This window comes from Cololabis saira, chromosome 2 (assembly GCF_033807715.1).
Source record: "Cololabis saira isolate AMF1-May2022 chromosome 2, fColSai1.1, whole genome shotgun sequence".
Classification (NCBI taxonomy): Eukaryota; Metazoa; Chordata; class Actinopteri; order Beloniformes; family Belonidae; genus Cololabis; species Cololabis saira.
The window spans coordinates 36474758-36490189 of NC_084588.1; the positions used below are offsets into that span (position 1 = coordinate 36474758).

A 15432-nucleotide genomic window follows, 5' to 3' on the forward strand; every position below is an offset into this window, starting at 1 on the left:
AGGACACGGCCACTTCCAGGTGCGCCATGCTCGATGCCAGGACGCGCCGTGCCGGGAACTTCCTCGTCACCCACCGCTTCCAACTGTAGATTGACTGAGGACAGAACAAATTAGTGCCGGGCCACTCTCCTCTTGGCTTCCACCTTCAGATTGCACCACTTCTTTTTTTTATTTCTGCCACAGATCTGTCCATGGCACTCACTGCGTTTAGCGCAGCAACAACGTTGTTGATGTTAGTGATGCCACTACTGTGACCACCAAATAATGTTGTCTTCCTGGCCTCCACCTCATCCACAACATCTCGATCTCGTTCTCCGTGAAATTCAGTGGCACGGTTGCCCGGCTCGACACATGTCTCATTCATGCTGACGCGCAGCAGAAACAGACTGCAGGAAGCCGCTGCGCATGCTCAGAAGGATCATTTATATACAAATACAGTCATGAACTACTTTGCATTGCCCATTTATGGTAGAAAGTGGGCGCGTAGAGGGCGGAATATGAGGCGAATTCACCTGCGCAACCTTCCAGCTGGATTGTGATTTATAAAGCGAACATTTTTTATAAATCCGGATTTTTTTTTGCGCCCGCCATTTTCGGCTTTTGGGTTTATGTACACTTTTAGTATGAATCCTGCACACTCTTTTATAAATGGGGCCCCAGGTTCAGATCCGAAACGGGACGTCAGTGATGCATTTTCAGGTGTTTACATGGTACATGGAAGAGAAGCCTTAAGCTTTTAGGTTTTATTTTAACATTACACAACATTTAGAAGAACTTCTTATCCAAAGTGACCCACATCAGAGGACGACAATCAAGTCACAGCAAACATTATAAATTGAAGAGTCAGTTAACGGCATTCAAAGCATTCAGGTGCGAGTTCAGATATTACAGGGTTCACATAGTTTTAGAAGGATTCCTGCAACATTTGTTCACAAAAGTGCTCATCACAAACAAGGTTTAGCATTTGATGTAAAGTGCAGTCATCAGCTTCTAAACATTTGTTGATGGCAGTGGTGGGATTTGAACCCACGCCTCTTATGAGACTGGAGCCTTAATCCAGCGCCTTAGACCGCTCGGCCACACTACCACTGACTGGTGGAAGAAAGCTGCTTTTATTTCCAATGAATTCCCCTCCGTTTTCCCTTTTCATTTGCCTTTTTCAAAGCTTTTCACTGGATTCATTTGTAGATGTGTATGTTGGAATCACATTTTCAGATAACTTCCAAGTCTGAGGAAAAAACATAAAATCTCCTTATTAAAAGTTAAAAGACAGATAAGTGTGTGATGTCCCTGCCGGGTGCGGTGGCGCGTGCCTGTAATCCAAGTTACCGGGAGGTTGAGGCTGGTGGATCGTTTGAGCTCAGGAGCTCTGAGCTGCAGTGGACTATGCCGATCAGGTGTCCGCACTAAGGTTGGTATCGATATGGTGATCCTGGGGGAGTCTGGGACCACCAGGTCGTCTAAGGAGGGGAGCATAGGCCCAGGTTGGAAACGGAGCAGGTCAAATCCCCCGTACCGCTCAGTAGTGGGGTTGCACCTGTGAATAGATGCTGAAGTGCAGCCTGAGTAATACAGCGAGACCCAGTCTTTTTACACTCCCTCTATGCTTATAATAACTACCGTCATAACACATCAGCTCTTCACATCTTGTTGCTGCTTTTCTCTCTTCTGTTACATTTAAAACTACACTTTCTTGCTCCTACAGCGCCTCCACCTGGAGAAAACGATTATTTACACCACTTACTGCAGCTTCACAAACTCAACTCGTATATCGTTAGCCTCATAGCATAATTGCCTAAGTTGTATTTGAATGCCTTAGAATTAGGCAATTATGCTATGAGCCTAATTCATTTTATCATCTTGCTCCACACACTTGTTGCTTCTTTTTATTTCACTAATTAAATAAACACGTTGAAATTTGATAATGTCCCTTTGACCATTCGTACACCACATGATACATAACATAATAGATAATTTTGGAAATTCTTCCATTAAACAATTTTCAGTCTTCAGTGAGGGCTGATTGTGAAAACAAAAAGACATGTCAGCAGCATTATACTAATGTAGCCACAAGGATGGTACAAGCCAGCGCCTCATTGTGCCTGTCCCAAGCCCGGATAAATACAGAGGGTTGTGTCAGGAAGGGCATCCGACGTAAAACTTTTGCCAAAACAAACACGCAAATTATCCTGTGACAATACTGGATCACATTATTAGAGTAGACCCACAGGAAATATATTAATCACATTGCTGTGCCAAGCTAAACCAGTACTGCTGCCCTTACTTTTTAACAACTTGTGCTTTTTATTATTTTACCTCTTTTCTTATCATTTTATTTGTTATTTACTGTTTAATTGTGGCTTGCTGCTTTTAATGTTGATGTAAAGCACTTTGAATGACCTTGTGTTGGATTGTGCTATACAAATAAACTTGCCTTGCCTTGCCTCACAGTGCTGCCTGATTTGTTCAGATGGCAGGTGAAGCAGTTTTGTAACTCGCAAAAGCAAATCCTGAATTTTTTTTCTTGATCAGACAGCAGCTTTAACCAACAAACTCGGTGACTCAGTTATTTTTCTATTTCTGATTAGTACTGTGACCAGTACTCGAGTTGAAGGGGGATGAGGGGGGTGGCATCCCCCCTGAATAAAAACGGTCAAAATCTTCCCCCCTGTAAAACTGCCATCCCCCCTTTCCATCCCTTATGTCATTTCATCAATGAATGTGGTATTACTGCTATTTCAACATTTAGAGTCATCACCAGAAAAATAACACCAGAAAAATAACTTATTTGACAATTTTTACCCGTTTCAAGTAAATTTTCACTTGAAATAAGTAGAAAAATCTGCCAGTGGGACAAGATTTATCTTCTCATCACAAGCAAAAAAAATCTTGTTCAACTGGCAGATTTTTCTACTTATTTTAAGTGAAAATGTACTTGAAACAGGTGAAAATTGTTGTTTCTTTCCAGTGATGAGTCTTGTTTTAAGTGTAATGAGATTTTTTTTACTAAAATGAGATATTTTAACTAGAAATAAGACAAATATTCTTGTTAAGATTTTGAGTTTTTGCAGTGATCCATTTTACTTATCCTGTGAAGGACAGAGGCATATTGATAAGTTCAGAAAACTGTTTTTTATTGTTGTGTTTTGATGTATTAGATGTAAGCCCAGTGGATATTTAAAGCTTACAGAAGGCTGCATTTAACTGCTGCTATGTCATTCCTGCAGTATTTCTGCAGGTGTTTTGGTCAGTGCTATTTTTTGTAATATATTATTTGTAATCAGCACAAATTATCTGTCCCCATACGATAAAATCCACCATCCCCCCTGTTTTGTTTTTTTTTTTACAACTCGAGTACTGACTGTGACCCTGCCGCAGAGATGCCTGCATGTCCCACCATAGACGGCATGCAGCCTGCGCTCTCCTGCGTGTCTGTAACCCGGGCCCCGCCCACAAACACGTGACGCAGGTCACATGACTCGGAGCCTCGTTACCAGCAGACTGGCTAAGCGGAGCTAGCTGTTAGCTTCAACTGTCAAGACGGCGAGACTGTCAAGATGGTAAGTGGAAAAACAACAACTAGCTGCTACAAAGAAAAAAAAACCAGCAAATGAGATTATCGTGATAAAGAAACGATGCACATTTTACACGATCAAGCGTGTCAGTTACACCTGGCAACATATATCTATATATGTGTGATATTTAGATCGGACAAGCTAGCAAGGGGAGCTAATTAGCATCAGTACGAGGCCGTTTTCCTCTGATGTTGTGACTTGCTAACAACCCTTTTATCAAACACTATTAACCTCGATTAATAAAGGGAATAACTGCACCTTGAGACCGAATATCATGGCATGCTTAGATATTTAACAAGGGGCTGTGGTATGCAGCTCTATAAATTCCTTTAATATCAATAAGTCGAGGTAAAAATGTGCTTATATCACAAGTCGCTCCTCAATGGCTGTGTTGCACTTGTTTCGGTATTGGCCACAGTAGCTAGTTTCTCGTGACATCTTGATGACTGGGCTTATTTTGACAGATTTGTAGTCCCTGCATTTTGAAACATGTGCTTTTGACTTTGCATCAGCTGTGAGGAAAATGTTATCTCTCTGCAACTGTTGATGAGTGAGCTGGTTGTCCAAGTAACCAGTGTTGTCATTCTCATCTAATATGCTTGATAGAAGTAGTGGGGATTTTAATGGGTGCAAGCTCAGTGTGACTGGTGTCGGAGCAACACGCCCAATCATGTTAACTTTGGTGCTTTGGGTGTGATAGTCATCACTGGTTGTTAGTAACCTCCACGATGGTGTGTGTGTAAACACATTCTTCTGCATTGAATACAGAAATATATGGCTAGAAACTTGCCCCATTTTGTTTGATTTTGTGTGGATTTTCGTCTCTCAAGTTTATAAAGCTTCATTGCAATACATAAATTACTAATTTCAATTCTAATAATTATTCTTGGCATTATCATGATGTATTGTTTCATAGTTTATTATTATATTAAGTTATGAAATCTCATGAGATGTTTAACTATAATATTATTATATGGTTATATATAATAGTATGTTGATATTATTTGGTTATATGATATAATAGTTTATAATATTTTATAAAAAATATGTTATATTAGGATATTATATTATTATTCTAAATTGTATAGTGCTACACCACTCTATATGATAATTATTTATTTGTTTGTTTAACTTATTTATTTGTTTATCTACACACACACACACACACACACACACACACACACACACACACACACACACACACACACACACAATTGATGTTGTCTTCTGTTCTTGTTTGCACTGTATGTTAATAATAATTAAAAGTTTATAAAGCTTACATAATGTTGTGGCTTCCCTCCTAAGGTTTGAAGAGGGTTACATTATTGTCAGTTTGTGGGTAAAAGTCAGAGTCATTTTTAATATCCCTCGAGGGGAAATTCATTTAGCAGTATGGGAAACGGTCATCATACAAAGACAGACATACAAATAAGAACAATTAAAACATGACATAGTAACCATAAGAGGTCCACTTCAACTGTGACCAATCCATTTTACAGTGCTGCTTAGTTAGAAGTTCATACATAATCGTTTGAAATTAATGTAAACACTTTTAGACAACCCAGCTGTTCTTCGTGTTTGGCCTATTTTGGTGTCGGTAACATTTTGTTCTCCATAACCCTTCTGTTTCCAGAGTTTCCTGGGAGGTTTGTTTGGGCCCGTGTGTGAGATAGATGTACTGCTGAATGATGCTGAGAACAGAAAGACAGCTGAATTGAAGACAGAAGATGGCAAAGTGGAGAAACACTACCTGTTCTATGATGGAGAATCGGTCTCTGGGAAGGTAAACTTGAGTTTTTATTTTTCTTACAGCAGTTCAGATCTCTCCACGAGGTCCTACACGCATGAGACATGATTTAATGTACTCTTAATATAATTATCAGTGAGCACTATTCTCCCAGAACATAATGAATTTTTCTGCTATCCACATGACTATTTTGCAATCTTCTGCTTAACTGAGTCCAACAGGAAATAACAATTCTGTAAGGCTGTAAGGATTGTTTAAGGCTTGCTTTGGCTTCAGGGGAAACTAAAATGAATACATTTGTGATCAATATTTGGATTAGGTGTTATGTTTCTTTACGTAGTATGGCATCTCTTTGTAATTTTACTTGGGTGTTGTTTGAATGGCTTCTTTAAGCAGCACAAAGACTTCCTTTTATGTTAAAATGTCAGTTCCAATTTCTTTTGAAGGATATTTGGTTACTTTTAGGAAGTGTGGTCTTGTTCTCGTCTCTTATCTGTACTATCGACGAATACCAGGCAAAGTTGTTTTTTTTTGTTTTTGTTTTTATTTAATTTTTTTTTTTTTTTAATAATTGAAAGTGCTGTGATAGGGAAGCCCCAAGCTGGGATTCAAGCCTGGGGCGACTGAACAAGGACTCTAGCCCCTGTATATGGGTCACTCGCTCAACTAAGTGGGCTAAGCAGGGCCCCAAAAAAACCCAAAGTAACTTGGGATTTCCATCCTGTTTGCTTCTTGCAGTGACTGCATATCGCTTTACAACACTGTGGCACATGTCAGCAGCAATGAAACTAGCTCACACAGCTACAATGGATGTCATGGCAGAGGTGACTCAGAGACTCAAGAAAATATTGATGGAAGACAAAACAAAATCAGAACCGAGCAAGAAGCCCAACAAATCATACAGCATCTTAAAAACCACTTAACCTCCATGCTAGTAGGGGGACTTGATTATAAATAATAGTAATAATTCATTTAATTCATGGGCACCTTTCTAGACACTCAAGGTCACCGTACAAATATAAAACAGCAATCAGTCCATCAAACACTCAAAAAGCACAATATAAAAATACAGTACAAACAAAACAATAAAACAATGAGAAGGAATGTGGTAGTACTGATACCAGGGATGCAACAAGTTCATAGGGAGAAGGCCTGTCTAAAAAGATGTTTTTAACCGTGATTTTAAAAATGGCAGTAGAAGTGGCGTGCTGGATGTCACATGGAAGGGAATTTCAAAGGTGGGGGGCTGAGCGACTCAATGCTCTTGATCCCATGATAACCAGGCAAGCTGTTTGGAGGAAGAAGACCTGAGAGATCAGATGGGTATTTTGATATGTAGGAGTTCAGAAAGATAGGGAGGTGCAAGATTGTTGATGGATTTGAAAGTGAGGAGAAGGATGTTGTAGATTATGCGATGTTGGATAGGAAGCCAGAGAAGTTGCTGCAGAACGGGTGTTATATGACTGATGGAGGGGGTTCTAGTGATGACACGGGCAGCAGAGCTTTGAACCAGTTGCAGTTTATGGATGGACTTGGCAGGCAAACCAAAGAGGAGAGAATTACAATAATCTAGATGGGATGTGACCACGGTGTGAGGGAGAAGGTAAATGGTGAACAAATGATGAAGGTAAATTATGAATAAAAGGGGGACCAAGGACATAGCCTTGAGGTACACCAGAGGAGAGGGGGCAATAATGAGAACTGAATGAAGTTTTGAGTTGAACAAACTGAGTACGGCCAGATGGATATGATTTAAACCAGTTGAGGGGTGTATCAGATATTCCAATGGAGGCTAGTTGGTCGATGAGGATGGTGTCAAAAGCCGCACTCAGTTCCAGGAGGATGAGAATGGTATGTTGTCCAGACTCCGCAGCCATTAGGAGGTTGTTGGTTATTTTAAATAAAGCTGTTTCTGTACTATGAAGGGAATGGAAGCTTGATTGGAACTGTTTGTAAAGACTATTGTGAGAGATATGATCATGAAGTTGAGAGGCAAGAGTTTTTTCCAGTATTTTTTTAAAGGAAGGGGAGGTTGGAGATCGGGTGGAGTTTGTTGAAGTCGCTGAGCTCAGCACTAGGTTTCTAAAGGTTATTGCAGCTGATTTGAGAGATGACGGAACAGAACCAGATGAGAGATGAATGGATAATTGCAGTTATAAGAGGTGCCAGGGAATTAATTTAAGCTTTGACCAGTATAGTAGGGAGAGGATACAGTTGGCAAGTGAATGGTTAACATTTATGGACAAGGTCAGTTATTTCAGCAATAGAAAGGAGGTTAAAATCAGAGAAAGGATGGGAGAGAATGATTTGAGTATCAGGGGGAATATAGTAGATTAAATCTGGACTAACTGCTGATGGATTTTATCAATTTTAGTATTAAAAATTGTCATAATGAAATTACAGGAGTCGGTGGAGTAAAAGGGAAGAGGGAGAGAGTCAGGTGGGCGTAGAGTGTTATGGACCAAGGAGAATAGTGCTTGAGAATTTCCAGAACCTGACCTGATTAAATCTGCATAGTAATTTGATTTTGCAGTGGAAAATATCCTTATAGAAGAGGAAATGTGTATTGAACATTTCCTTTTGATTGGTAAGACCAATTTTCCTGCAGAGATATTCTAGTTGACGACCTCTGGCTTTCAGTTGATGAAGTTCAGAAGTAAACCAAGGGGCAAAGTGGGTAAATGAAACATTCTGATTTCTAGGGGGGCCAGGGTGTACAGGAGATTGTGGAGGCTACTGTTGTGACTGAGCAGTTCGACAGGAGTGGATGTGAAGTTGATGCTGGGAAAATTAGCAATACCATTCCTGAAGGCTGATCTAAGGTTCCGCGTTAAACCAACGCAGAGCAAACGCCGTTGCCGTGACGCCGTCGTGAATCCTTCGGACTTCTCCGTCACTCCATTTCGCCACGGTGCAATACCCCCCGAGAGCGCTAGTTGATACTTTGTTTAGCTTCTGTTTTTTTCCGGTCAGAGTGAATCAAAGAGATAACAACAACTATTGTGCAAAAAAACAAAACAAAACAACCCCAAAAAAATAAATCACACAGACACGAAGAAAAAGGCGCTGAAAGTTCACTACTGCTTCAAGAACCGGAAACTGAAATGCGTTGCTACCAAGCAAACCAATTACAGCCCTCTCGGTCTGCGTTGGGTCCGCGTCGCCACGACGCGTAGTTACAATTTTTGGGAAGGTACACGTCAGGCTACGGCGTAGCCTACGCCGTAGGGTGCGCGTCGCCACGTACCCTACGGCGTAGGCTCTGCGTTGATTTAACGCGGAAACATAATTCAGGCTTTAATGCAGTTGAATCAATATATTTCATATATAAATTATAAAGCTGATATATACATTTGATAATATTCATTTTCTCCTCCTTTTAATGCAGAAAAGGAAAAGGTGGTGCCAACTGTCATCTTCAGTGGGATTTTAAGAAACTTTAACTTCCAAAGTGCTAATATTGTCATTGATTTTTATCATTTTGTGTTTATGGCTGATAACACAACAACTGCAATGTACAAAGATGAGGAAAGTAAATACTTGTAATCAATCCAATAAGACTGTATGAGCCTGGTCACCACAAATGTTTTCATGTTCCTTTTAATTATCCTGGTTATAGTGTATCAAAGTACATTAGATGGGGAATAAAGTGTCTCAAATGTTTCATCTCCAGGTGAATCTCAATGTGAAGCAGGGAGGAAAGCGGGTGGAACATCAGGGCATCCGCATCGAGTTTGTTGGGCAGATAGGTGAGTGCCATTAAAGCGGTACATTTACCATTTTGTGCCGTTACCATTTCTACTGTCTTTTCTGAGTGGGGCATTATGGAGATTGAAGACTTTGTAGCTGGAAAACTATTTCTGTGTTGTAACATTTTGTTGGCTTTCTCACATGGCTAAAAGGTTTAACAGGGCATGTGGTGGTCATGTGCAGTCTGTCATAGTCGAGCTAAACCCTCCCCCAGCAGTATTTATAGTAGAGAGAGGAATGAGTGCACTGGGCTAAAAGAGCATAAAAATATTGAAATAAAACTAATATATGCATCTTGTTCGGTTTTCAACTGTTTTGAATTCTGCACAATCTTGAAAACAAACCACAGTACATCTTTCCTGTTATGTTTTAGAGCTCTTCTCTGATAAGAGCAACACCCATGAGTTTGTGGATTTGGTCAAAGAGCTTGCTTTACCTGGAGAACTCACCCAGAACAGAAGCTATGACTTTGAGTTCATGCAGGTGGAGAAGCCCTATGAGTCCTACACCGGAGCGAATGTCAGGCTAAGGTATAGTAATACATTTTGAAACTAATAAAACTGAAGATTCCTTTACGTTTACTTGTGTATGTTGTTTTGATGATTGTGCAAGCATGTTCCTCCCTCTTAATACTACAGATGGCATATGAATTCGGGAAATTAATTTCACTGTTTAGGATGATAATGCTATTCAGACATATGATCACAGAAAGTCTGCAGGGGAACATTTTTCTGCTTAATTTTGCAATGTTGCTTCATTGAAGGGGTATAGTCGGAGACACTTGGGAAATCAATAAATACGTTGATATCAACTATGATACTTAATCAGTATTGCTGAAACTGGAGCTGCTTGGTGTTTTTTCTTGTAGCTCACACACTGAATGTACAGACAGTAGAGAAGAGTTGAGTCATCTGGATTGGTTACAAAGCCGAGTGACAGTGTTGTTCTAACTATCTCGTTGGAGTTGCAGGCACTATTTACTTGATCTTAATTTCCTGATACCAAAAGAGTACAAAGGTGTGTGTGTGTATATATACACGTGTATATATATATATATACATCTAAGATGTTCGAGGCCTAATGGGGTTGATTAAATTGACTAAAACAACATATTTAGCTTTTGAATAGAGGATACTGTTCCAGACTGCTGGAAACTTATTTGCACATTTGTAAGTTCTTGTGATGCGATCTTTGTGTTTTCTTCTTTCAGATATTTCCTCAGGGTGACAATAGTTCGTCGTTTGTCCGACTTGGTGAAGGAATACGAGTTAATTGTCCACCAGTTAGCTACCTACCCAGACGTTAACAACTCAATCAAGATGGAAGTCGGTATAGAAGACTGTCTACACATCGAGTTTGAATATAATAAGTCCAAGTGAGATCAATATTATTTGTTTGTGTTTTCCAATTAAGTTTATTTTTCCATTATTTAAAAAAAAAAAAAAAAAAAAAAATAAAATAATAATAATTTTGAGGATATTTTATTGACTGTCTGTTAGATACCATTTGAAGGATGTGATTGTCGGGAAGATTTACTTCCTGCTGGTCAGGATCAAGATCCAACACATGGAGCTGCAGCTGATCAAAAAGGAGATAACAGGCATAGGTAAGAATCCACGGCAACCGCTTATAAAAATAAAATGACCTAGATTAACACAAGTGGGTTAAATGCTTTTCAAGGCGTCATGACTGAATGTTTCATCACCTTTTGAGTTTCTCAGTTCTGCAGTTTCCTACCTCTTCTGTGAATTAATGGTGTCCCAGAAAAAGTATGGAACCCTTGTCAGCTGTGCTCCACTTTATCCCATTTAATCCTACCAACTAAAGGAAGTTGTTGTCCCATTTAGGTCCCAGTACAACAACAGAGACGGAAACGGTTGCAAAATACGAGATCATGGATGGTGCTCCAGTAAAAGGTGAATCCATTCCCATCAGACTCTTCCTGGCAGGTAAGAGATCATCTTTTCTTTAGTATGTGGAAGACTGTTCCACACTGAGTGATGTATACAACTTCAAACAGGAATATTCTTATGTGAAATGCTAGCGACAGCTTATCTATTCTGGTTTCTTAAAGGCTATGACTTGACACCCACAATGAGGGATGTCAACAAGAAGTTCTCTGTGCGCTACTTCCTCAATCTGGTGCTGGTGGACGAAGAGGACAGAAGATACTTTAAACAACAGGTAGATCACTTGCATACACAGCAGGTGTATTTAACGTCAGTGAGTTTATATCTGTATTTTTCAGCACTCGAGTATTAACCATGTTTTAAATGAAGATCAAATATTTACTTAAAATGCACTTTATGAACTCTTCACATGTCTGATTAGTCTGTATATCCTTCTGGAGACTTTTCTGAAGACTATGAAACTACATATATTGTTGATCTTCTTGTTTACTTTCATTCAATCTTAATCTATTAATCCAATCCAAAGAGGAAAACTGCATGTTATTAATGTCTTCTTTATTCTTCCTTTGTGTTTAGGAGATTGTTTTGTGGAGAAAGGCTCCCGAGAAGCTGAGGAAAAGAAACTTCCACCAGCGCTACGAGTCACCTGAACCCCGGAACCTGACGGTTAGCGCAGAGCAGCCAGAGATGTGAGCATCAGGCGATGAACTGAAACTATACACAGACACATCACAGCCCTTCACTGCTGAACAGCAGAGGGGTGAGGGCTGCCCCACTGTCTCTGCGGACTAAGAAATGTCTGTAAACATCAATACACATACCTTTCACTCAGCCTCCCTCTCCACCACAACTTTACAGCTTTGGATGTGAGCTGCCTGCCATCGCTCTCTAGCCCTGGACTGAAATGCACTTGCGTACAGCTGTATACGATACAAGTTTGCTAAACATCAAGGCAAAAGTGCAAAACAATCCCGTAATGAACAGTGAGACAGCCACTTTGATCCTGCCTCACACGCAAGCGCACAGAAGTGAAGCCATACAGCCTAAGTTTGCAGAATGAATAATAAGCAAGAGCAAAGACAGGAAAAAGGAGACTGCTACAGACCAGTGCACCACTTCTTTCTTTTGCATCAGGAGCTTTTCTCAAAGGTCTTGAACAACGCTTATCCTGGACTTCCTCTCACATCCTCCTTCCCACATACCCTACAACATGATACTTTCTATAGTTTGGATGAGCTACTTGATGATGGAAAGTTTCCAAAATATCAGGGATTAGCCTGAGCCAAGGATGTGAGAGGCAAAGCTATGAATTGATACACATGCTCTCTATTTATTCACAATAGTTAACTTTAAGCTGTCATTTATCCACTGAGCTGGGAAATCAAGAATTGCACAGTTAACTGGTTGTATTACTGTAAAGATGTTGCAATGGTCCACAGACTGATTCTTCTGAGTTAATTTATGCTTTAATTGGAGAATTCAACAAATGTCAATCTTGACAAACTTAAGTTTGTATCTGATATTAAGATGTCTTCTTTTTATATCTCACTCACAAATAATTTCCTGCAATCCTGCTATTTCATATACCCTCATCATCTTGTTTTTGAGCCGGAGGCAGGGTAAAACAAATTTTCTTTTGGATAATATATTGATTAAAGATAGACATTAGCCTGATCCGATGTGTTTAAATCTTATGTTGATTAAGTTAAAATCAAATTCTGAAAAGGTAATTAATTCATGATATCAGAAAAATAAAGGAATTTGGTCCAATTAATGTCACCAGATCCAAAGGTCAAGCACCTCATTGTCTTGTTCTGTAAAAGCCCTGTTTACTTGACGCACAGCTTCACAGTAGAGAAACACAGTAGAAGCTTATATTGGAAACGTCAGAAATCTGAGTTTGTAGGTATTGCTCTTAAAAGATTTAAGTAATTAATTGACCATCAAATTATTTGCCAGTTACTCAATAAATTCAGAAATCATTGGTGTTACTACAGCGTTGTCCATACGCACTCTGAAGTCCAGCAGTTCACCTGAGTCTGATATTGTTCATCAATGTCATTGAAGAGGACTGTTTTGTCCCTACAGGGATTCCTCCAAATGTCTCTGTTCAAGTCTGCTGCTGCTCTGGCACACTGCAATGTGCTTGATCCTTTGCAATAATACTGTATATTTCTTTGTACGGTTTGTTCACCCTATTCCAAAAAACAAAAGCAAAGTTAACAAATGGCATGATGGAGTTTAAATTTAAGCACTGAAATCCATTAAACTCCTCTTTTACTGTGGAATAGAAAAAAATAATGATTTGCAATTTGGATCATTTGAGTTGTATTTCCTCATCAGTCTAAGAATGTTTTCTTTTAATTTCTGCAAGTTATTATGTATAAAGCCTAAAAGTTGATGAAGGTGTGCAGTCATTTGTACCTAAAATTTAGAGTTTTGTTATCATATATGTTGCCAGCCATTATATATATAAAAAAAAAATGTAATCCAGCTCCCTCATTTTTTTCACAAGTTGGGGCTTTTTGAGCTTCTCTATTTGATATATTCAGAATGCAAATATGATAAATTACTTACGTCATCTGTAGGTCTTGAAGGAATGTGCTTCCTGCATACTGTAAAATACAACCATGTTCCACTGTGATACACAGACCTGCAGTTTAGGTCTTGCTTTATAGACAATGTTATTGGTTTTGTGTGATTTGTTTTTATTTTTTTTTGCCTTCAGCTCTCTATCTATGGCCAATATGCACTTTCCCTGTCAATGCTCAACTTTGTATTAAGGAGCATGATGCTAAAATTCAATGTCTCTCAATGACATTTTTGCCTCATCTCCTGAGATGACAATGAAAATTATACTGTTGTTTATGTATCACACTACACATTTGACTTCAATTTCCTGTGTAAAATACTCGCTGCTTTCTGTCTCTTTGATATCTGGGTGATGGACCCATGTTGCATTTTCTGTCCATCATTTTTCATCTACTTTTCAGGTTTTCTTTGTTCTTTCATGCTGGGTTTGATCATTTAATTGGGGTTTGTTTTGCTTGAAAAACGCATAATTTATTTACAATAAATACTTGTTTTTTCTTTATTTGGCCCACCATATGCATCCTGTCTTTCTGAACCATGTTCTGGAAAGATTTTTAGGGTTTTCTTTAAATGCTGTCAGAAGTTTTGTACAAACACAGGAAAGCTGACTCTCTTGTCTGCATGTTCGTCTACTCATGCCATCGTGTGTTTGTGTGTGTGTGTGTGCGTGTGATAACGTGTATATACTGTATACACCAATCTCAAATATACAGCTAAAATGAATCACGAATAAAGCAGATTTATACTGAACTTATTCTGAACTTCTTGCCTCTGTTTAGGGTTTATTACGCAGTGTGGATTCAAAGCAGCACTTTTCCTGAGGAATAACTCAAAGTATATCTTTGAATTGGTTTAAAGTTAGTCAACAATGGAAAATTATGTAAACTTCATTATCTTCTTGGCGGCTAGATGTTGAATTGTAGTTATGAATGGTTTATAACACCTTTCCATACTTTGTTTAAAATTAAGAACTTGTATAAAAAGTTTTTAAAAAGGCACCAAACGGAGGCGTACAGGAGTCATGCTCACCAGATGTTCGAGCCATCTCATCTGGCACGTCAATGTAGAAGAGCAGCGGCTCGACTCTGAGCCCCTCCCGGATGACTGAGCTTCTCGTCCTATTTCCTAGGGAATAGCCCAGACACCCTGCAGAGGAAACTCATTTCCTCCACGATCTTGTTCTACCCCCTACCCACAGCTCGTGACCATAGGTGAGGGTAGGAACAAAGACCAACTGGTAAATCGAGAGCTTCACATTTTGGCTCAGCTTCTTCTTCACCACAACAGATCATTGCAGAATCTGCATCATTGCGGATGCCGCACCGATCCGTCTATCAATCTCCCGCTCCCCTCACTCAAGAACAAGACCCCGAGATACTTGAACTCCTCCATTTTGCGCAGTAGCTGATTCCCAACCGGGGGGGGGAACTCCACCCTTTTCTGACTGAGGACCATGTTCTTGGATTTAGAGGTGCTGATTCTCATCCCAGCCACCTCACGTTTGGCAGTGAAACAACTCCAGCAAGACTTGAAGGTCCTACTGTAGTCTGATGAAGCCAAGAGAACCACATCATTTGCAAAAAGGAGAAACCCAATTCTGAGGCCACCAAACCAGAACCCCTCCACCATTCGGCTGCGCCTAGAAATTGGCTGAAAACATGCAGGACAGTGTGCCCTAAGGATCAGGGTTGGGAAACACTGACCTACAGAGTCATGGTGTCAAGTCCACATGTGGACATCCTTATGCTTGAACATGGTGATTGTAATGGACAATCAATGACAAGCACAAAACAGCGCTCAGGTTCAGATCGGAGGGGCCGTTCCTCCCTATCACGCCCTTCCCGGTCTCAATGTCAAT

At 39.7% G+C, this 15432-nt stretch overlaps 1 protein-coding gene and 1 non-coding gene across 2 annotated transcripts; one reads left to right on the forward strand and one right to left on the reverse strand.

The window, feature by feature from the left end:
• Positions 1–1005: 1005 nt before the first annotated feature.
• trnal-aag (transfer RNA leucine (anticodon AAG)) lies at positions 1006–1087 on the reverse strand. Its single transcript has one exon. It is a non-coding gene; the product is annotated as a tRNA-Leu (tRNA).
• Positions 1088–3473: 2386 nt separating this feature from the next.
• On the forward strand, positions 3474–14086 carry vps26a (VPS26, retromer complex component A). Its single transcript, XM_061744574.1, has 9 exons — positions 3474–3560; positions 5209–5358; positions 8996–9071; positions 9446–9602; positions 10283–10447; positions 10572–10678; positions 10920–11021; positions 11147–11256; positions 11559–14086. Exons 1-9 carry the CDS (start codon positions 3558–3560, stop codon positions 11673–11675), a joined length of 987 nt encoding a protein of 328 aa, XP_061600558.1. The 5' UTR covers positions 3474–3557; the 3' UTR covers positions 11676–14086.
• Positions 14087–15432: the final 1346 nt, after the last annotated feature.

Bases quoted from the DNA above. Each gene is read 5' to 3' on its own strand.
- vps26a (XM_061744574.1), top strand. The intron at 9,072-9,445 runs GTGAGTGCCATT...GTTATGTTTTAG, and splicing joins CGAGTTTGTTGGGCAGATAG to AGCTCTTCTCTGATAAGAGC. The intron at 10,679-10,919 runs GTAAGAATCCAC...TGTCCCATTTAG, and splicing joins AAAGGAGATAACAGGCATAG to GTCCCAGTACAACAACAGAG.